At 48.4% G+C, this 21,620-nt stretch overlaps 1 protein-coding gene across 17 annotated transcripts in view; it reads right to left on the minus strand.

Annotated features, from left to right (window-relative positions):
* EPB41 (erythrocyte membrane protein band 4.1) overlaps positions 1-21,620 on the minus strand; it is an 86,076-nt gene that overhangs the window by 32,294 nt on the left and 32,162 nt on the right. For 9 of the 17 annotated variants that reach the window (XM_032710286.1, XM_032710288.1, XM_032710287.1 and 6 more), the window contains 11 exons: positions 18,719-19,178; positions 15,881-16,111; positions 13,455-13,559; positions 10,549-10,591; positions 8,410-8,485; positions 7,732-7,950; positions 5,259-5,346; positions 4,623-4,775; positions 3,857-3,954; positions 2,864-3,036; positions 1,147-1,263 (listed from right to left, as the gene is read on the minus strand). In XM_032710286.1, the coding sequence (XP_032566177.1) occupies positions 1,147-1,263; positions 2,864-3,036; positions 3,857-3,954; positions 4,623-4,775; positions 5,259-5,346; positions 7,732-7,950; positions 8,410-8,485; positions 10,549-10,591; positions 13,455-13,559; positions 15,881-16,111; positions 18,719-19,171 (1,756 nt within the window). In that variant the 5' untranslated portion in view covers positions 19,172-19,178. Of the gene's footprint in view, positions 1-1,146; positions 1,264-2,863; positions 3,037-3,856; positions 3,955-4,622; positions 4,776-5,258; positions 5,347-7,731; positions 7,951-8,409; positions 8,486-10,548; positions 10,592-13,454; positions 13,560-15,880; positions 16,112-18,718; positions 19,179-21,620 lie in introns of those variants that run through there. The other 8 variants (XM_032710295.1, XM_032710292.1, XM_032710297.1 and 5 more) reach the window with 1 other exon arrangement.

Consider the following 21,620-nt stretch of genomic DNA (forward strand, 5'->3'; position numbering starts at 1 on the left):
TCATTCTCCACCATGGAATTGTGCACCAGCCTTTCTAGTGCTGCCATACCCAACAGTGCATTGGATAAGAGGGGAAAAGAACAACAGAAATAAGCTTTGCAGGCTCCTTGCCCAGGCAGGGAGATGTGGGGACACGTGTGGAACGAGGATGGGCTCTGCCTGCAGAGTCTGGAGGGACAGGGGTGCTGGCTGGCAAAATCCAGGCAAAACACATCCAGATAAAAACCTATATGAAAACTAGCAGCTTTAATTAAATGTACTTGAGTGATTCACTCGCATTCTACCCCGGTGCCTGAAATTCCTCACCCTGTTTTTACAGCATCGGGCTTTCCCCACCAGGCAATGCTGACTAGGGAAGATCAAGGCATGACCACGGCGGGGGGAAGGCTGACACACTTCGTGGAAGCTGGACCTAGATACTACAAAAATAGTGATGCAGTCAAAAGCACACTGTAAAAAATTTCCAGGTGGAAGGAGGGAAGCAGAGCAGCACCCACAGCATTTGCATACGAATTATTTCCAGCCCTAACACACCACAGGCAGTCGCCATCCAAGTGATGAAGGCTGCAAATATTTGACAACACTGTGCTGTGAAACACTTATTAGTATTCAAATGTGCTGTTGTACCTACACCCCTCTTAAGGACATTAATATTTATTAATATTTATTAATAGTGCCTCTCAAGAGAAATATAAGCTCCACAGACTAAATGGGGTGGCATTTCTCAAATGCTGAAAAAAGATCCCAGAATAGACTTTAAAAAAAAAAAAAAGGTCCCAGAACTCTTAAAAAATGGCAAGAAGATCCCACGATGAAGAATTTCAGAAGCTTCACAAGAAGTTTCAAGATCAAACTTTAAAGTTTGCTAATTGACATACACAAAACTACCCAAATCTAATGAGAGTTCTCAAGTACCATCACATCCTAAACTTTTCCCCACCTCCCCACAAGAATTACAAGGCGCAAGGTGGAAATTTAAGGAGTCTCCCAGAGCTGGGCTGTGTCTCCTCTCACTGCAGAATTCTTCTTGCAAAGAAATGAAAAAAGAAAGCCGTCAGATTTGGCGAAACTTGGAATTGCCAGGGACAGGCACGTAGAGGACAGGAAAGGCACTGCAGAGAGTTGTAGCCACCACCACAGCTATACCTGGCTTCTCTCGGATCTGATCCGCAGGTTTTGGTTCAGGAACCTCAACCACCACCACCTCCTTCTGCTTCTCTTCCTCTACGGTCCTGAACTCAACTTTCTGAGTCGCACGTTTAGCTGAGGAAACGGGGCACACGTTAAGGACCCGCGCGGCACAGGTGACACTGCAGCCGCCACAGGGGCCGCACATCCCCGGCCTGCTCCTTTCCACGCTCTCACATCCAGCTGTGGGACTGCAGCTGGGATTTCTCTACCCATCTGGGGTCATAATGGCAGGGCCAAGTGGCAACCAACAGCCCTGGTCCCCTCGCCCCCCCCCCCCCCGTGCGTCGTGCCTGAGGAAACTCGCACGCCCAGATTGCTGGCAAGCTGGAATTTGGCTTTGCTGCTGAACGGAGCTCAGATCAAGCAGCCTTTCCCCTCTGGATTCGAGGTACAAAGCCCAGGCTTGGAGTGTCACTGAGCACAGGAGCAGGGACAGACTGGCTTCCGCTGGTCACGGGGCGCTGGGACAACCCTGGTGCCTCCCGGGCTGCAGCACAACCTCGGGGCTCAAAGCAATGCAGTCCCTGCTCCATCAGGGATACTCCCCTTTCCCTGGATCCTCTCAGAGCACAGGAATGCTCCTCTTTCCCTGAATCTTCATGGTGCACAGGGATGCTCCTTCTCCCTGGATGCTCATAGTTCACAGGGATGCTCCACTTTCCCTAGACCCTCTCAGCGCACAGAGATGCTCCCCCTTTCCTAAATCCTCTCGGTGCACAGGGATGCTCCTCTTTCCCTGGATCCTCTCAGAGCACAGGGATGCTCCCCTTTCCCTGGATCCTCATGGTGCAAAGAGATGTCCCCCTCTCCCTGTTACTCATGGTGCAAAGCAACGCTCCCCTTTCTCAGAATCTTAGCATCCAGTGATCCAGATCAAGTGGAGTAAACTTAAGCACTCTCCTCTCCATGTCTCACCTCCTCTAGCCTGGAGCTACCCATCTCCTTCAAAAATGTGAGATAAGCCCACCTGACTGACATCCCAACCTAAGCATCGCTTTAAGGGACACTGAAAAAGTTTCAGCTGTGGCAAAAAATCTCCCCCTCAAGGAGAACTAAGGAATTTAAGAAGTTATGTTAAACAAAACAAATAGCTTAATTCCTGATTTCCTAAAGGAAAATGCTTTGACACTGAATGAGGAAATATCTCTACAACCAGAACTTTGCCATGAGCCTTCAGCACCCACCTACACCCTTTTTGTCAGCGAGTTCTGCTGCGACTACTCTCAGTTTGCATTTTTGTTTTGGGCCTGGCTGAGTTGGAGAGCTCATTTTCCCCCAGCAGCCCTCACAGTGCTGTGATTTTAAGATAAGGATACTACCTGGGAGAGGTAACAGACAAATAAGTACTGAACAATGTTGGAGAGCGGAACGATCACAGGGGAAATTCCTGTCGTAATTATGGCAAAGGGACAAAGGGTGGATTTTGTGTAAATTATCTGTGTTGTGATGACGTTATTTTGATCTTCGCAGGGGGAATGTTTGTGTCGGTTGGTTGGGGTTTTTTTTCTGATGTGAGCAAAGGTCGTGTGACGAGGGCGGGTTCGAAGGATAACCCTCCAACACGCGGCTCACGGAGGCGAGGGGTGGAACCGGGAGCCGGGGGTTTTTGTACAGCAGGGGGATTGAGCTGTTATTTCAGCATCCTGGGCACGGGGAAGGGGGGTGGACTCACCTCCATCCAGGCTCCTGGAGGCTCGTTTGCTGGCCGTGCGCTCGAACTGGGGCGCGGGCCGGTCGATCAGGGCGCTCGCCTGCCGCGTCTGCGCCTGCGTCCGCCCGCTGTAGCGGAACTTGGAGCCCAGCGCCAGGAACCTGCTCTTCGGGATGGCCTCGGTGGAAGTCAGCCTGAAAAACACGCCCATGATTTAAAAAACCACAAGCCAGTGGCAAATCCGGCAAATCTCGGCGCGGTCGAGGAGAGTCGGGAATAAATCTGAAAATCCCCGTCATCGACTTCGAACGACTTCGTGATGTTGGGCTGGTTTTCCCCCCACATGCAAGGGAATGAAGGATTCTCATTCTTTTTTCGTATCATCTTGGAAAAAATATGTATGGTTTCTGTGGGCTGTGCTGCACTGGAGTTTCCCAACAAATTGGGAAATCCCAACTTGGGGTTTCCCAACAAATCTCCTCAATTTCTAACACCAAACGCTTTGAAATGAGCGCTCCTTCATGGCTGTGGCACTTCCATCAGGAAAGCTCCCTGGATCCAGAGAGCTCAGTGTGCTTCAGAATAGAAACGCCTTCTGAAGAATCCAAGAGATCACTTTGAGTTGGGCTGAGCTCAAATCCCACTAAACCTGAGTTGTTCTGGTTTAAGTGCCACTCACCGGACTTTATTTTCTAAGGAGTTTCATTTTCTATGGATGTATTGGGAAGGGAGAGTGTAGGGGAGGAGGTAATGAGAAATTAAATAGAAATTAAAGAAGTCTCTTGCCAGTAAGTCTCACATCTACATCAGTGAAAGTTCTCTGTCTTATGTATCTTATGAAGCAGAACCTGCTTAAAAATTTACTGCAAAACAAACAGTTAGTGTCCCTGCAACCATTTCACTCCAGTTGTTCCAAACCCTAGGGAACACTGAAGGAACTAAGGAATACTGCTCCCTTTCAGCAGTTACACTGCTGAAGTTACTCATTAGTTACTCAAAGTTCAGAAAACCCACCTGAAGAAGGTGTGATGTTCAACACAGACTTTCCACAGCTTCTTCGCTGCCCGGTAGCTTGGAAGCTTGAACCCAATTGTACTTTCGTACTGTTCTTGCTGTGGAAAATATAACTTATTTAGGTATAGCAAGGAATACATGAGGCAGGAGCTCAGTTCCCAGCCCATTGCTCTGCCCTGCTGCGGCACAAACTGCTGAACTCACTCCAGGATGTGCAGGAGGAGCTCAGATCAGAGGAAAGGTAGGGCTTGGCCACAAGCCTGGGCATCTCTCAGGATGCACTGGGATTTACAGAGGAACATGCTGTGGATTTTGCAGCCAGTCAGCCTCATTTACACCCCCATCATACTGCCCAGCTGCAGGATGGGGTCAAACATTGACCTCCCTGCAAGGCTGGGTCAAGGCAGTGGAAGCAGGAGGAGGAGGAAGAGAAGGGAAGAGGCAGATCCCCGTTGTAGCCTCTCTCCCTGATGTGGCCAGGCTGCTCCAGGGAACTCCCCACTGATGAAGCAGTACCAGTGCATCCATCCCCTGCCTCCTGCCCTTAGGTGAAAAGCTAATTCGAATTTTTTACTACTTTCCTTTAATAAAAGCAAGACAAAGAGCCTTTGTTTTGCCTTGTGTCCAAAAAAAAAAGGTTTTAGTCCTCTCCCAGTTTCAGCTGACAACTTCCCACCCGTTTCCCCGGATGCTGGGAATACCCCGCAGTGCCAGGAGGTGGTGCTGGATGACACACTGTTAAACCCTCACAGGAGCCAGGACACACCTCCCCCGGCCGAATCTTTATGAAGAAGCTGCTACGTTTGTAGGAAATCTTCAGGACTTTGGGCCACGGGAAGCGGTTGATTCTCAGTTTGTCTTTGTAAACAAGAAGGCCACTGGAACAGACTCCCAGAGTGATGTCCACTCCTTCCAAGTCCTGCAAAACCAGGATTGAAGCAGAGTCAGGGTTACAAGTTTCAGGTCAACATCTGCCTTCCAATTCACCCCTTTGGTCTTCACCCAAATTCATCTCCCCATCCCCCAGACTCCAGCTCCCAGCTCCAGGGCCAGGTCGGCTTTTCCTTCACGTTTCTCCTCTTTCCTGTACTGTTGGTTGCCCAAAGGGCTTATCTAGAGTCATTCCTGCATCTCCCCACGTGGCAGGTCAGAGCCATAAATTCAGAGTTCCTCAGAGCAAGGACTCATCTACATCAGGAGCTTTGGAAAGCTTCCTGGGATATATATATAATAAGCAACCAAGAAGAATCACTTCTCCTGCAGGAATGCTTGAGTCATTCCTGTGTCTGTATTTCCATACTTCCTCTGCCTTTCAAAAGGAGCTTCCTGAAACAGGTAAACTTGCTCCTGCAAGGGAAGGATAACCAAATGACAAAACCCACAGGCAGGTGCTGGTTCTCACCTTGGCTTGGTGAAGGTCGACTCCATACATAGACAGCTTTTTTGCATTCTCAAGAAATTCCAGGTCTGCTTGGGCTGGAGTCATGGATCTGGGGAAAGAGAGAAAGGGCTTGGTATTCCTCAAACTGTTGCTTTTAAGAGAGGACAAATCAGACTTCATGAAACTCATTAGATTTTGTTTTGCTTTCAATACAACCAGATTTGTGCTCAGGTGATGAATTATTAAATCGCTCTGAATGCCCACATTTGTGCTTTCAGACATTCCCATAACACAGATGCACTTTATTCCTGTGGAGCTGCATGGGCACTAGAGAAGAAAGCAAGGAACAGCAGTGAGGGGGCAAAACTTGATTCAGTAGAAGAAACCCCAACTGAGCCGCAGGCAAAGGGTGACAGGTCCTGTCCCCCCAGATCTGCTGCCTCCAGACCTCCCCAAACCCAGCTATTGTTCTCCAAGCCAAACACATGGACAGCTGAGACCACTCAGCAGAGATTCCAACTGGGGGACCAGATGAATGAAGGGTTTTCTGGGAACAGATGGTGCCCTGTCTGCAGGAGGGGCACAACTTAACAGAGACATCCTGATAATGGAGGCCATTATCAACGGTATTGAAGTGCCCTTGTTAATAAGTTTCTGGTGTGTGAGGTACATTAACAGCTCTGTTGGGAGAGAATTCAGCTGCATACATTTCATTTTCTTCCCTCCTTTGATGTCTTCCTCACTGAGCCCTCCCATACATCTTGTGTGTGATGTAAATAGAGGTTGTGGTGGTGGGAGACAGGGCAGACAAAGACAACTGTAAGGACAATCCTGTAAGAAAGACCCAGGAGCTGTCCCTATGTCAACATGTGCCTCGTGCTTTGCAAATACAGTAGCAAGAGCTGGAGAGTGGTTTAGCAGAGATTTCCCTGGAAGTGTTCAAAAAACGTGGGTGTGGCACCTGGGAAGTGGTTTAGTTGTAGGCTTGGCTGTGCTGGGGGAATGGTGGGACTCAATGGTCTTCGAGGTCTTTTCCAGCCTTAATGATTCCATGACTCTGACTCCCACTGAAAACCCTCTGACAGTTTAATGTTCACAGAACACAGGCCAGAAATTAAACTGGGACGTTTTGCTTCCTCCTGCACGAGCAGACAGATGAAATATAACTACATCTTATACCTTGAAGTCTCCTTCTAATGAAGCCATGAATAATTCATCACCCTGATCCGCCACTTCCAGCACAGCAACGGCCTTTGACTCCCAGTCATGAAGCTTGTCAGTGGCCTGGTACTTATTTTCCCTCATTTCCTCTCCTCTCAGTGCAAATGGAGGGGAATCAATTTAAAGTATTGATTTGGAGGGTTGAGTGAGGTGTTAATTGTAGCTCTGGCCACAGCCAGGAGCTCATGTCCACCCTTCCCACTGCGCTCCAGTTATTAGTTCCCCCCTGCCTCTGAGAAGGTCTTGTCTTTGCTCTGTTCTCGTCAGGGCATCAACCAGCAGCTTTTCACAGGGCAAGGGGCTGCTGGTTGAAAGTACCACCAAGTGGTGTTATGGATTTGGGGGGTTTTCCCCTCTAAAATCCCAGTGTATCCCTGTGAGGACACAGAAGCTGCTGCCCCTCCCCACAGCTCCTCAAGAGCATCCAGGAAAACGAGCTCAAAATAAGATGAATAACAGGTTTGGTTACTGTCACCCTTCAGTCTGGTATCAGGGGGACTCTCAGTTGTTCCACCCTCCCTGAACACTACACACCTGCCCAGGTCATGGTTGCACTGGGGAACACTTAACTGCAGCTTTGTAACTCTTGGATCATCTGGAATCCTTCCATGTTAGGAAGTGAAATGTGGCAGCAGAAAACCCTAAACATGCTGTAGCATACAGTGTATGCACAGAGAGACAGGAGCCAACTACAATCCAAAATTACATGAATCCTAAATGAAGGGCAAGGTTAAAACAAGTAAATTTTGCATTTTCACATGAACTAAACCTCTATTCTGTTGAAAAAAAAAAGTGCTTGTTTATAAATAATTTCAAGGCTTTGTATCTGCTTTCTTCCACGCATGAAAAAAAAGAATTCCAGCTTCCAGAAAGATTTTTTTCAAAAGTATTAGATATTTTTTTAAAAGCTGATGTTCACAGAATCATCACAGAGTCACAGAATGGTTTGGATACGAAGAGACTCAAAGATCAACCAGTTCCAACCCTCTGCCATGGGCAGGGACACCTTCCACTATCCCAGGTTGATCCAATCTGGCCTTGGATACTTCCAGGGATGGAGCAGCCACAGCTTCTCTGTAGCTCAGTACCTGCAACGTTCTCAGGAGCTGCCAGTTCACACTTTACTGCTAAAGCTTCTGCTGCCAACATAAAATTGGTGCAGCAGGAAACCAAAGACACACCACAAAGGTGAGGGAAACACCCGAAAGCCCCATTATTGCCCTTATTTCAGGCTGCTGTGCACAAACAAGCCCCTGCAGCCACCACACCTTACCTGTATGTTTTATGAAGCTCCACAACCTTCTCTTCGAGCTCTTTTGTCTGGTTTGGGGCCAGTTTGAACTCAGTGATGTAATCTGGGCCGTGGAGCTCGGGATCATAGTCCCCCAGCTCCGACTGGACCGTGTAGGAGCCCAGCAGGGCCAGGGTTGCAAAGGAGCAGGGCAGCCGCCCCGTGAGGATGTCCTGTCTGAGCTGAAGACACAGGTAATACCTGGGGGCAAAAAGGTAAATATTAATCACAGAGAAATTTATTAACTTGAGGATCAGTCTCTTTTTTTTTTTTAATGCCCCTGATGAACGAGCACGGTGCTCATTCCCGATTTCTACCTGCGTTTTTACTCATTCCCAGGGTAAACAGTGTGAAGGTCTGGGGGATTTAAGGTCACCTCCACTCTGCAAAGGGACCAGAAAATCTTGGGTTTAGATAAAAACGTACTTTCCTCTACAAACACACCCATGCCAGGGTTGTACATGACATTGCTTTACCCAAGTGGTCTCCAGTGGGGAGCAGGAGCATCCACACATCCACTGAGAACAAACCAAACCCCCTCCAAATGGGGAAGACATTTGATCTCCTCACTGAAGGAGTTAAATATTAAACATTTCTATTCCATATTCACTGCTCTGCTCAGCGAGCTCCTGGCTGGCAGCAGATTCCCAGGGAACTCACCTGGTTATATCCTCAGTCAGCTGGGCAGGATCTGGAGGATAAAACTTGACATTGAAGGTAAAATCCCAGGGGCCTCCTGCAATGACAAAGGAGAGGTTGAGAAAAGTCAACACACCAGGACAGCTTTGTGACAGTCAGTTGTTATTAAAAAAGCTGGGAATATCCAACCTGATCTTCAACATTCACCCAGCAGATGTAACACTGATTTTATACTGCTCACTCTCACAGCTGGATGCAGCTTAACATCTGTATAAGGTATGGTTTTATTTGTAGGAGGTAGGATACAAACGGGAGAAAAAGAAGTAGGACAGGGAAATACACATAAATAAACTCGTGGCAAATATTAAATTCATTGCTAAGAAGCTCAAAGACTCCCATGTTCTTTCATTGCTTGAAAAGGGATTGATGAAGAGAGGGCAGGGGTGGGCTGTAAATTAATGAATTAGGATTGGTTTATCACTCAAACCAATTTTCAAATTTCAGGAGGGGATGTGCTAAGTCACTTCTCAGCCTAATGCACTGGGGTCAGGTGGTCAGACACAGGTTAAACTCAGCCCAACACAAGCATCAATCTTAGGATGAAGCCAGCAAGCACCAGGGTAGGAAGAGCTTTACAAGTCCAGACCTAAATGTTTAATACTTAATGTCTAAAATAACACTTAATGGTTAAAATAATGTTTGTTGCAAACCTCGTGCAGCACCATTACAGGCATTAAGTGGAGTGAGAATCCACATAATCACACTAGAACTGGCATTATAAGTGGTCTGGCCAGCCTAGGTGCCACAGTTGAAGGGGTTACCCTCTCTTTTCCTTGAAAATAATCACATTTCCCAGCAGAAAATAGTCCTGACCGGGTGATTTTCATAGTTACATCTCCCCCCTGCTGTGGCCCTTTAACACCAGCTCAAAATAAGATTTCTTTCAGAAAGAGAAGATCTGCCCCTGTGCTTCACCCAGAGCTTTATCCCGGTCTCACACAGGGAAGAGGGGGGACGGAGCATCCCTGGATTTACTTCTTATGCAACACCATAACTGGGATTAAACACAAGGCATGTTGTTTTCATCACACACAGTTCAAACCAAGCGATTCCAAGAGGTCATTTTAGGGAGCAGAGGTTATCTAAAGCAACACACACCAGGGTACACATATTCATACCCGCATTCAACCTATTTTCAAGCAAAATCTAATAATCTGCCATTGAACCCATCTCAGGGGATCAGATTCCATAAGAGGTTGCTGCTCATCACATTTACGAGATGAATTTTATGGATGGAGCAGCTCCTGCCCCTCAAACACATTTTGCTATTGATCCCAAGAGAAGCTGGTAAGACCAGGAGCTTTCCCTGCTCCACAGCCCTGTGGTATTTCCCCCCTGTGGTATTTCCCCCCTAACTTGGACTTAGTGACACACTTTGTCCTGTGCCTCCCACCAAAAGCATCCGTGAAACAGTGTTTTACTCTCATAAAACAGCACCATACTTCCCAAACCCACTATTTTACTTCCAAAACACCAGTGCTTTATATCCAAAATCCAGTAGTTTACTTCCCAAACCCAGTATTTTACTTCCAAAGCAGCCAGACTTGCCCCCAAGAGAAAAAAAAAAAGTCTCTGAGATGTTTATTTAATTTTAACACTGCCCTCATCTTGAAGTAATTCAGTGGTAGCAGACCTTAAAATGCCACTCTGGAGAGCATCTGGGGATACTACCTGAGCCATTTATCATTCCAGTACCCCTATTTGGACCCCAAACCAGCCTCAGAGTCCATCAAACCCTGCTCCAGCACACAATTCTGCTCAGGCTCTCCCAGTCTCCTTCAGGGAGTTCAGTGGTTCCCACTGACACCCATTTTCCCATCCTCCCACTCCAGCCCTGCAGAGCCAGTGTTGCTTTGCTTCAGGCAAACACACCCCAAGCCACGTTTTGCCAAGGAAATGACATTTTTTCCCTAAATCCAGAGCATCCCTAAGTCCTTAAGAAGGAGAGAAAGGACGTAGAGACTGCCTGAACTTGTGCTGATCCCTGCCAGCCACCCTCACTTGACCTCTCCCCATCCCTGGGCCCCCTCCAAGGCCATGTTATTTAGGGAAGAAGGGAGAAACCACACCCCCCCCAGATGATAAATTCAATCTACTTACCATGAACCTGCTTTTTTATTTCTTTGGCAGGATCCAGCCACGTCTGTAAGAGGATAAAAACACTCACAGTTTAACAGACATTCCAGAAACGCCACAGAAAGCTGCAAATTGCTAAAAATATGGTGAAAAAAGACAATATTTGACACTCAGGCAGCCATGGAAACTGGAGAGACAGTGCATTTTTCACTACTTTTACTCCAGGCTGTGGTCTCGGGGGTGTATTTCCAATCATTCATCTACCAGGTACTCACAGGGGAGGCAGGAGGAACAGGAGGGGGGAAAAAAAAGGCAGGATATCGGGTCTGCAGGTACAACCAGGTCACAGCCACATCCAGCTACGAGGGGCACTTCTACAGCACCTTTTTTTTCCTCCACAACCCTTAAATATAGGCAAATAGGATGTTTACATTCATTTTAAGCACCCTGTCTCCTCACTTAGCCTACTCAGATCAAAGATCACCAAGACTTTCTATTATTAGCTCTGGGTTTTAACGACCTAATCACTGAAATATGAGTGAAAACACCCAATTACCACAGAAGGCTGGAATCTTTCGCAGGAGTGTGACACAAACTTCATTTCTTTTAACTATGACTCAAGTTTCTTCTAATTATCTCTGCTACAAATTTAGAAATGTATCCTTTTTTCCTCTCCCCTCTGTAATTTGGGGTTTTGTGGGATGATGGTGCAACACAAGCCACAAAAAACAACTCCTGCTTTTTCCAGGGTCTGAGCCTTTCCCTTTGGAGAGGTCAGGGTCTGCCCCCCACTGCGGGGGATGGCACAGGGTTAATGACCCTCCTGGAGAGTCTACATTTAACCACCTTCTTCATTTTCACCAGCCCTGAGAAGGATTTAGACGTCCAGGTCTCCCGAGGTGAAGGAATTAACTCATTGAATCCCCCGAGCTAATCTCTCCCGACCAGAAGGACACGTAACTTCGTGGCAGGGAGACAGCCATACTTACATTTAATCTCCTCTTTTTATGTGCCTGTCCCTCTAACCTATAAAAGTGGGGGTAAAAAAAAAAATCCATTTTGGGAAGGCAGATGGGCCCCTTGCTGCCCTTTTTAGGGTCACAGCTTTAAGCTGAGCATCTCTGTGGCCCGGGCTGGTGCCACGGCTGCTCGTTACTGGGTTGGGCAGCCCAGGGTGCAGTCATGCATCCCACCCCGCCTGAGCCAGCAGACAATGATGGGAACAGCAATTAACACCACTTTTATCCCATTGGGTCATGAATCAGAGGGAAACAATCCTCCCTTTCAGAGCAATGAGCTCCTTGCTGCTCCAGCCGCTGTCACAACCTCCTAATCCCGCTGTCACCCTCGGCTACGCCCATGGGGGTAAATGTCCCTCCTCAGAAGGTTTATTCTCTATATATCAAGGTGGAAAATGCCACATGCAAGCCTTCCCTGGCCAGGAATTCACACGTGTAGCTCTGCCTGCCCCACACAGCTTCAGGTGAGGTGCAGGAGCTCATCCTTGGATTCCTGTTAACAGCATTTCTTCCTGTGAATCAGTAACTCCGTGTGGGGTCTTGTTTGAAGTTACGGCAGGAGAGAGATGGAGCTTCAGACTTCCAAGTTCAATGAAACACAACCAGAAAGATTCCCCAAAAAACCCTCCAAAAATGGTGGTTTTCCCCATCAGAACAAATCATACCAGGTTGCTCCACACTGGAGCTGAACAACCCGTGGACAGAGGCTTCACCTTCCTCAGCTCTTGGCTCTGAGACACAGATGTGACAAAACAATCTGTTTTCAGCCCCTACAGTTAAAAAGCTCCACAACCTCTCACCCCTTGTTAGCTGGAGGAAGGAGGTGCTTCTGGAAGAGTTGATGCTGAAAGCCTGGACAGGTGAAGAGCAAGCCCAGGGCTCTGGGAGATCGTGGAATAATTAAGGTCGGAAAAGCCCTTCAAGATCAAGCCCAACCATTAACCCAATACTGCCAGGTCCACCACTAACCCTGGTCCCTAAGCACATCTACATGCTTTTTGAACACTTTCAAGGACTCTTTTTGCTCTTAACTGGATATAAAAGTAAACCTATCCTTCCCTCTGCAAGAACAAACTCCCAGGGTAAAAAGTATCCAGGCTTTATACACGGAAAGAGATTTCACATACAGGAAGATAGCAAGGCACCAGAGACAGTAAAACAAACCCAAGTGGGAGCTCTCCCTGCCTCAAACAGTGACAGGGTGTTATTTTGCCTGTGGATTAAACATTATAAAGTATTTAATGGCAAACCTGCCAAGGGTGAATGGTGCAGGTGAAGCAGTGGAATATTCAGAATATGGACCAACATAACTGGGCTAAAGGACACAGAACTGGGCCCTTCATTTCAATTTAGCTTTTGGCTTTGTGAAACAAACCTTGAGTAATTGTTGGGTTAAAGGGTAACCAAGGGGTTTAAAAGATAAGACACCACTCCGAGTCAAAGCAAACAAAGGCCTTAAACTGAAACCATGAGTAGGAGTTTTGGTATGGAGTCATTGGTGTTCTGCAGGGCAAAGCCTCAACTCCAAACTGCTCTGGGTGGCTCTAACCAAACCTTCCCAATGCTTGACACCAGTGCCAGGGCAGCCTGACTTCTTCAGCTGGAGTTCTACAACTTAATGGCAGCAAACAACTTAATTTGCAGCAAACTAATATAACAAATTTTCTCCAGGTGAAGACCCAAGTTCGCAAGGATTCCATCATTCTATGATTCATGCAGCCTTTTTGCTAAAACCCACACTCCTGTACTTTTTCACCATTTCTGCCTCTGTGATGACCCCCAACCCATCTTTAGGGAGGACATCAAAAGCAGTTTTAAGAGGAGGCTTTTCCCTCCTGCCCTGGGAAGATGATCCTATGGAAGAGCTGAATCCCCCCAGGGCCAGACCACCCCAGAACAGCAGCTGCTTACCCTGGAGGTTGGTGTGTCCCATATGGCCAAACCAAAGTAGTCTTCTTCCAGCAGATTGAGGTGGTCACAGACTTTTTTAAGGAGCTCCTGTCCCTTGGCATGTTTCTGCAAACAGAAGAAGAAATCCTGTTGGACAGGCTGGGTTTTGCCTGTTCTCACTCACAGCAGAGGGGAGGAAGGGAATGGCACCAAACCACACTGTAAGCCCTGAGTAGCTCCAAATCACAATTCCTGGCTGTTTCAGAGACTCCTTATAGGAAAGAGCATCAGGCATAAGAACTCAATGGAGAGGCAACAGGAATGCAGTGGGTCTCTCTCTTCTGACCAGCTCCACGTCTGAAACCCCCCCAAAGCTGAACTTCCCATCAGGAGCTCAGTAAACACCAAGGATCTGTACAGCTTTTCCCTGCCAAGGTACATTCAGAGCCCCAGTATCTCCTGGATCCAGGCTGTCAGACAACCAGGTGTGGATCAAAAGATGAACCTGCTGGTACGACCCACTGCTACAGTTGTTCATTTTGGGGGCAATCTGACTTTTTTTAGGTTCAGAAAAAAAAAACCCAGCAGCTCGGACCCACAGCCCATAATTTCTTGTGGCCTTTCCATCGCCCCGATCTGCTGATGAAAACCACCTTCTCCTGTTTGCCTCCTGCACCCAGAGCTGCTCAGCACTTCTTGCCTCCAGAAACCCACTCTGAGCATTCCCATTTCCTCTTCTTCCCCCCCCCCAAATCCTGCACAAGTGAACTGGCCCTAGGAACAAGATACCCTTTTAGTCCAAAAGCATGAAGGAAAACATCCCTGAGGCATAAAACTATGGCAACCAGAAGCAGCTCATTCCATTGGAGGCTTTGTTAGAAGAAAAGTGCCGTTCCAGTGACGCAAAATCAGCTTCACTAATGCCTTGCTGGTGCCCACAGCTCTCCTGTCACTCATCTCTGCATGGCAACTGCTCCAAGACCCCTGCCTGGTTTTATTCCTTGGCTTTATTCCAGCCTTTCAGCTGTCAGGTCCTTTGTGCACACGTTGTGACTCTATAGGTAACATAATGTATGTGTTAGCCTGGGTATCCCTCAAGGAGTTGGCAGTGATCTAGGAATGAAAAACCTTCCAGGGCTGTCAGTTGGAAAGGATGTCTGAAAGCACTAATTCTCCTTGGATAAAGGCATTTGTGCTGCTCTTTGCCTACACCTTTGCAATTCCTTCCCAATTAAATCTTAATAAACTCTCAAAACGCCACAGTAGGATTACAGGGGTGTTAAAGCCCAGGGTGCCTGCCAAGTTAAGAGGGTCTCACTGACACAGTGGCCCCTCCTAATCCCCTCTGCAGTGCCCACCACGATCCTCTGGACCTACAGAGAGATTTCTCATGTCCTGCTCAAGTCAGGGCTCCCCCCACCACCAGCAACGCCTGGGCCAGTATCCAAAGGCATCATGGATACACCATGGCAAGCTGTCACCAGGATTTAGGGGAACAGTTCCCTTTTGGGGGGCTGCACACAACATCCCTGGCCCAGGGGAAGGAGTTTGGGGCAGGATGCTCAGAGCTGATCCCAGGCAATGCCAGCAGCACCGTTACACAAACACCCGGCACTGACCTACTTGCCCAGGATCACCCAAGGTGACTGTTCCCACAAGGAACCCTGTGCCCAGATACCCTCTCCTGGCCCATTTACCAGCAGGACTGAGGGGAAAACAAGCTGGTGGAACTATGCTCCAGTGGTAAGTACCAGATTATTAATATTCCAGACAAGTACTTCAATACTAAAATAGGGATTTCTGCTCGCTTTTTATTGCCCTGACAGCACCACATCCCTGCGAGAGAATGCACAGAAGAAAGCAGAAGAACAGCTCTCAGATGAAGGGGTTTGCAGTGCTCTAAGTCAACATAATAATTTTTAAATTGTTTACTGCAAATATATTCAACTGCAGGCTAAACACAGCGTGTTTTCCTTTATATCCAAGCACCAGCAGCCTGGGAGGTGAAGGGACCTTGGGGAACTAGAAAAGCACAAATCAATTTGGCAGCCCATTTTTCTCAAAGGAAAGGGGGCAAAAGATATTTAGACCGTCCCAACTTATCCCAAAAACCTAAACTCTGGTCTGGGATACAAATGACAAAGATGATGCACAGCAAGTGAGATAAAGTTTGGGGTTTTTTTTAAATCCTTCCTACCTTTACAAAGCAAGACACCCCGGAATTGTAGAACAATAAAAAATAAAGATTCCTAGTACCCAGAGGCTTTTACAACACACTAAATAAGTTGTTATAGCTTACAGCAGGCTTGTTCTGCAGTAAAGCCTGTCATGTAATTCCCTGGCAGCACATTAGGCCCCTATTAAATCGTGTTGGTGGTGATTTTTTGAGAGGAGCAGAAGGGAGACGGGAGAGAGGAGAAGCAGAACCAAACCCCACAAGTACTTACATCCACAGCACACTCAAAAATGGTGTCATCCAGCAAGACCACTTTGCAGTACATGTTTCTGTGTCTTTTCACTGTTTTCTGGGCAGCTTTCAAATCCTTGTCTGCTTTGGTCTCCGGAGTCTCTGGTTTAGGCTCCGGCTTGGCACACTCTTCCTTGGCTTCTCCTTCTTCCTTGTCCTCAGGGTCTTTGCCCTCTGGCTCCTGCTCGTCCCTCCTCTCCTCCTGTGCAGGCTGAAACCCCCCCCAACACCCCCATTTAGAGGTGTCGAACAAGCAAACAAAGCATCACACTAAATAAGCACTGCAGGGCTGGGGCCTCACCCAAAATTCATTATCTGACTTCAACCTGGAGCAGCAGCTGGGGTGAGCAAGGGAACGATATTAATTTTTAAAGCCCTTCCAAGTCATTTTCAAGTCTTCATTTAATAAAGGATGTAATAAAAAAGAAATAAGGGTTGATTAGAAAAATCAAGGCAGATTATAGCCTGCAAATCTTCGTGGTGTTAATGACAGCACCTTTGGGACTGGGAAGGTTTTTGCCTCCCAGGAAAGACACTCAGTGCTCCCAGTACCAACCTGGGCCATGGGCTCTGCTCCAGTGCACCCACCCTCTACATGGCAAGGGGAATGGTTTTAAACTGAAAGAGGAGAGATTTAGATGGGATACTGGGGAGAAATCCTTCTCTGTGAGGGTGGGGAGCCCCTGGCACAGGTTGCCCAGAGAAGCTGTGGCCCCATCCCTGGAATTGTTCAAGGCCAGGTTGGACAGGGCTTGGAGCAACCTGGGCTAGTGAAAGGTGTCCCTGCCCATTCCAACCCAAACCACTCCATGACTCTATGGCAGCAGTGGCACTAAAAGGGGAGGTCAGGCCTAGGATTTCACAGCCATCTGAGCTGACCAAGCAGCTCTCTGCCACCAAAAAGGGAAGGCAGCCCTCACACCACTGTCCCTTTGCCTACAGAAGCACTTTGTGAGCCAGTTTAATCCACTGAAATAGCAGAAAGAGATGCAGTTTGGGGGCAGAAGGAGGAAGGAAGCCTTTTTTTTTTTTCCCTCTGCCATTTCAGCAGGTTAACCGAGTTCACAGGAGGCTCTGAGGAGCACTGGAAGGGCTGGATGCAGCAGGAGCACAGCTGCAGCAGGGGAAGAGCAAAACCTTGTCTGTTCAAGCCATCACATCTCATGAAATCACACCCAGGCACAAGTGCACGGAGGTATTTAAAAACTAAATAATGTCCACAAGCTGCTGACTTCTGTTCCAGCAGAACTGGGACAATCGGGAGCAGGGAATCAGTCAAAGCTCCTAATGCCCGTCGGTCAGCATTTATCAAACTGCAGCACCTCACAACTGCTGTCACAGCAGAAATATCTGCAGAGTGTCACAGTTCAGAAAGCCACTGACTGGGATCTAAAACAAGAACTGGGGGGAAAAAAAAAAATAAAGGCGCAAACGCTCCGTCTGAAGCGAACGGCCCGTGAAGGAAGGTTGGGGTGAACGCTCACGTGTGTTCAGAAGCACTAAATCAAAGTTAAACTGAGGAAGAAATCATGTATTTAGAATCCCAGAATGGGTTGGGTTGGGAGGAACCTTAAAGATCATCCAGTTCTAGCCCCCGCCATAGGGAGAGATGCCTTCCACTAGACCAGGCTGCTCCAAGCTCTGTCCAATCTGACTTTAAACACTTCCAGCGATGATTCGCTCCTGAAAATACAACTTCTGGGTTGAAATTGCAAGAAAATTTCCAGCTCCTTCTCATCCTGCTATTCCCAACCCTCAGAGGTACAGAACATGAGCAGAGACCATCCCATGGTTTTCACAGGCTCAGAAATTTGGGAAAAGAAAGAAAAATGTGTTACCTACCTTCTCTACGGCTTTGTAACTTAAAGGAGGTGGATTTACAGTTATTGCCTACTGGCAATGCTGGAACCTGTATTGCTCTGAATTCCAGTGTTTGTGGGTACCTGACAGTGCTCTGGAGCCACTCAGAATGAAGGCAGTGGGTAAGAAATCCAAATTTCACCCTGCACGTTCTGTGACCCCAGCAACACATCCAGGTTCGCTGGGTTGCAAGAAATCCCCAGCTGAGGAAAAAGGACACCCCTCTCCAAGTCCAGGCACAAGTAACAGCAGAGCTGCCATCACCCAAGGAGTAAGAGAGGGCACCCAATACCCCCAAACCAACAACCAGCTGCAGCTCTGTGAATGTTCCCTGTGGCTGTGTCTGCCTCAATTTCTACTTTAAATTTTAAAACTTCACATATTTTGCACAAAAAATGACCCTGGCTGGGAAGAGCAGACACCAGACAGCTACCAGGAGCTGGGCTCAGCCCACGAGCCTGCAGAAATCCCTGTCTATGTGATGCATAAGCAGAAAATGTTTGTATTTGGCAGGCTCAGCACCAGCCCAGACTGAGCAGATGACCAAGTCCTGAAATGCTGCGCTTGTGCTCCTTGAAGCTGAAGAAACCCTTCCCTAAATCCAAGTCCTCCACCTCAGGCCACTGACCTGCCCTTATCCTGCTCACACCAACTGGTTTTGGACCCTCTGAATGTGAACCCTCGTTCTGAGGTGACATCCCAACCTCAGCAGAGCAAGGACTCATCACAGGGCATTTTAAGTTATGCTGGGAAGTGTTGAGCACAATTCCCAGAGCAGGAACTTGGCAGGACACAGTGATGCAGGGAGAAGAGTGGGAAGTACACGATGCAACACAGGGAGCTGACACCTCACCAGATTTTCTGGTCAGGCTCACCAGCCTGGGATACGAAGTTTTTGGCTACAAAGACACATTTTTAGGACAGCAGGGAGCCCATCCCACAGGATGGGGTGTTTTACCTGTGTTTCTGCACTGCTCAAGGAATGGAGATCCAGTGACGGGTCGGTTTTGAGCTCGGGCTCAGGAGCTGCGATCGGCGCTTTCACCAGGATGTCTTCATCAGGGCTGGCTCCTAATCCTGCGCCTTTCTGGTCACCTCCTGCCTCTTTAGGAGCATCAGTGTCTTTTTCCTCTTCAGACACCTGAGACTTGGGCCTCCTGAGGAAGGAGGAGAAGAGGCGGGACAGGCCCCGGCCCTCAGAGGTGCGACGTTCCTTCTTGCTCTGCTCCTCGTGCGTGGGGGTGTCTCCGTTGGAGGCCTTCTGCTTCTGCCCCTGCCCCTCTGACGTAGGCTGAGCCCCTTCCTCCAGAGAAGCCTCCTGCTTCTGTGCTTCAGCAGCTCCTTCCTCCTCCTTGGCTTGCTGCTGGTCCGAGCTGTCGGCGTCCGCCGCTGGGCTCTTCTCTGTTGTCATGGTGGTGCTGTAAGAGAGGAGCAGGAGGGCTCAATCCAGAGCTGGTTTCCAACATTCAAGCCTGGTTGAGCTGCTCGAGCCAAGCCACGAGCACAGACACGCCACGTTCACCAGTCACACCAGCCTGCCACAGAATCACAGAACGTTCTGACTTGGAAGGGACCCACAAGGATCGAGTCCAACTCTTCAGTGAATGACCTGTACGAGGATTGAATCCCTGCCAACTCCAGCCTACAGAGTCACTAAGAACAAAACCACTCCTTTTGCTATGGTTTGCTTTGATAGAAACATCTCTGTTGATGTTTGCCCCCCACCCTTTGGACAATGCTGAGAGAGTTGGGGCTGTTCAGCCTGGAGAAGAAAAGGCTCTGGAGAGACCTTGGAGCCCCTTCCAGTGCCTAAAGGGGCTCCAAGAGTGCTGGAGAGGGACTTGGGACAAGGGCTGGAGGGACAGGACAAGGGGGAATGGCTTCCCACTGACACAAGGCAAGGCTGGATGGGATATAATTCCTCCCTGTGAGGGTGGGGAGGCCCTGGCACAGGTTGCCCAGAGAAGCTGTGGCTGCCCCTGGATCCCTGGAAGTGTCCAAGGCCAGGTTGGACGGGGCTTGGAGCAACCTGGGCTAGTGGAAGGTGTCCCTGCCCTTGGCAGGGGGTGGAACAAGATGGGCTTTAAGGTCCCTTCCAACCCAGACCAGTCTGAGATTCTGTGATCTAAACACACCACATCACACCACACTGATGGGGACAGGACTCATTGGTGTTGATCAACTATGTTGATCTGCACAAGACCAGTCCAGTGGAGCAGAGCAGGCTTTGGGATTCATGGAATCTTTGGATTGCACACAGCAAAAACGTAGAACGAAAAGGTTTCCAAACAACACCCACAAATGCAGAGCAGATTTCCTCAGAGCCTGTGCTATTAAACTGATGCAATGTTTATTTCAACTTTAGCCTGGGCTGTTGACACAAAAAGATGGAAATCACATGAGAAGAATATCTATTTAAGGTATAAAGAGGACCCAAAATAATCATGCTTTAGAGGGGATAGAACTAATCTTTGTGCGTTGCATCACATGTATCTGCAGCAATAAATTGCCACTGCTTACACTGAGCAAATAGCATATAATCCAATATGCCCCAATCCCCAGCCCGAGCCTCGGCGCACAAACATTTGCTCCAAATACAGACCCAAAATTAGGAAACATTTCAAGATGTCACCCTCCTACGTATTATTGCATTCATCGGTTTTAATTTAACTCATGCTGACTGCCAAAAGAACCAGAGTGCTGGAAGAAGAAAAGCCCCCCCAGCTCTCCAAAGGACTCTTCCCTTGTGTTTAATGCAAACACTTGATATTATTCCTAATGCTGTGGTTAAACCAGGGCAGCATCAGAGACCTCCTCTGAGTTTGTTCCTTCAGCAATGCAAATTTCCTGAGGTTACAAGGTTTGGTTTGAGGTTTTGGTGATTTTATTTCTTTTCAGGGAGGGCTTTGGGAAAAGCAGGGATGGAACCCACTGGGTCTGTGCTTCCATTGGAGAAGTGTCAGATTTAGAACAGGCTCTCTGGATCCTTTGAAACTGTGTCAGGGGAGGGTCAGGTTGGATCTCAGAAAGGATTTTTTCCCCAGAGGGTGGTTGGGCACTGCCCAGGCTCCCCAGGGCAGTGGGCACAGCCTCAAGGTTGCCAGAGCTCCAGGAGGGTTTGGACAACGCTCTGAGGGACAGGGTGGGATTGTTGGGGTGTTCTGGGCAGGGCCAGGGGTTGGACTGGATGATCTTTGGGTGTCCCTTCCAACTCAGAACACTCTACTATGCTATGAAACCTCTTCACTTCTCCCACAGTCCACTGCCAGGGATGCTGCTGGCCCTGTTAGCAACACTCTGCAGAGTCCCTCCAGCCACCATGCAGCCAATTCCCGCTCTCAACAGCTCTCCAAAAACTCCTGGGGATGCCACAAGGCAGTGGAAGGGGCAAGGACTACCAAAAACCCATCACTCCAAGCCCACGACACAAGACAGACTCGCCACGGTCAACTCCCAGGGCAAAGCTCCCAATGTCCTGGCACACACGGATGGGGATGGATGCTCTGCAAGCCTGTCCCACCAGGATCACACGCCGACAGCGAGCTCCCTCTGGCACCAGCTGCCAGAGCAGCCTGCTTTGTAGTTGCTTCCCACTGTGTTTGTTTTGAATAAACACATTTGTAGGAATCGTTATCAAAACACACAACGTCGCTCCTCAGACTAGAAAGGCAGAACCAGGGCTTTGGAGATGAGGACGGTGGGGAGGGCACAGCTGAGGAGCAGCTCTTATCAGCCACAGGAAACCAGAGGGACAGTCCACAAAGGAACATTTCCTCTGGATGTACGTTTCTCTCCTTAAAATTCTGGAACAAGGACTGTTTACTCGTTTACATTTCAAAGCCGCAGTCCCGGACCTTTCT

This window comes from Chiroxiphia lanceolata, chromosome 24 (assembly GCF_009829145.1).
Source record: "Chiroxiphia lanceolata isolate bChiLan1 chromosome 24, bChiLan1.pri, whole genome shotgun sequence".
NCBI classification, from domain to species: Eukaryota; Metazoa; Chordata; class Aves; order Passeriformes; family Pipridae; genus Chiroxiphia; species Chiroxiphia lanceolata.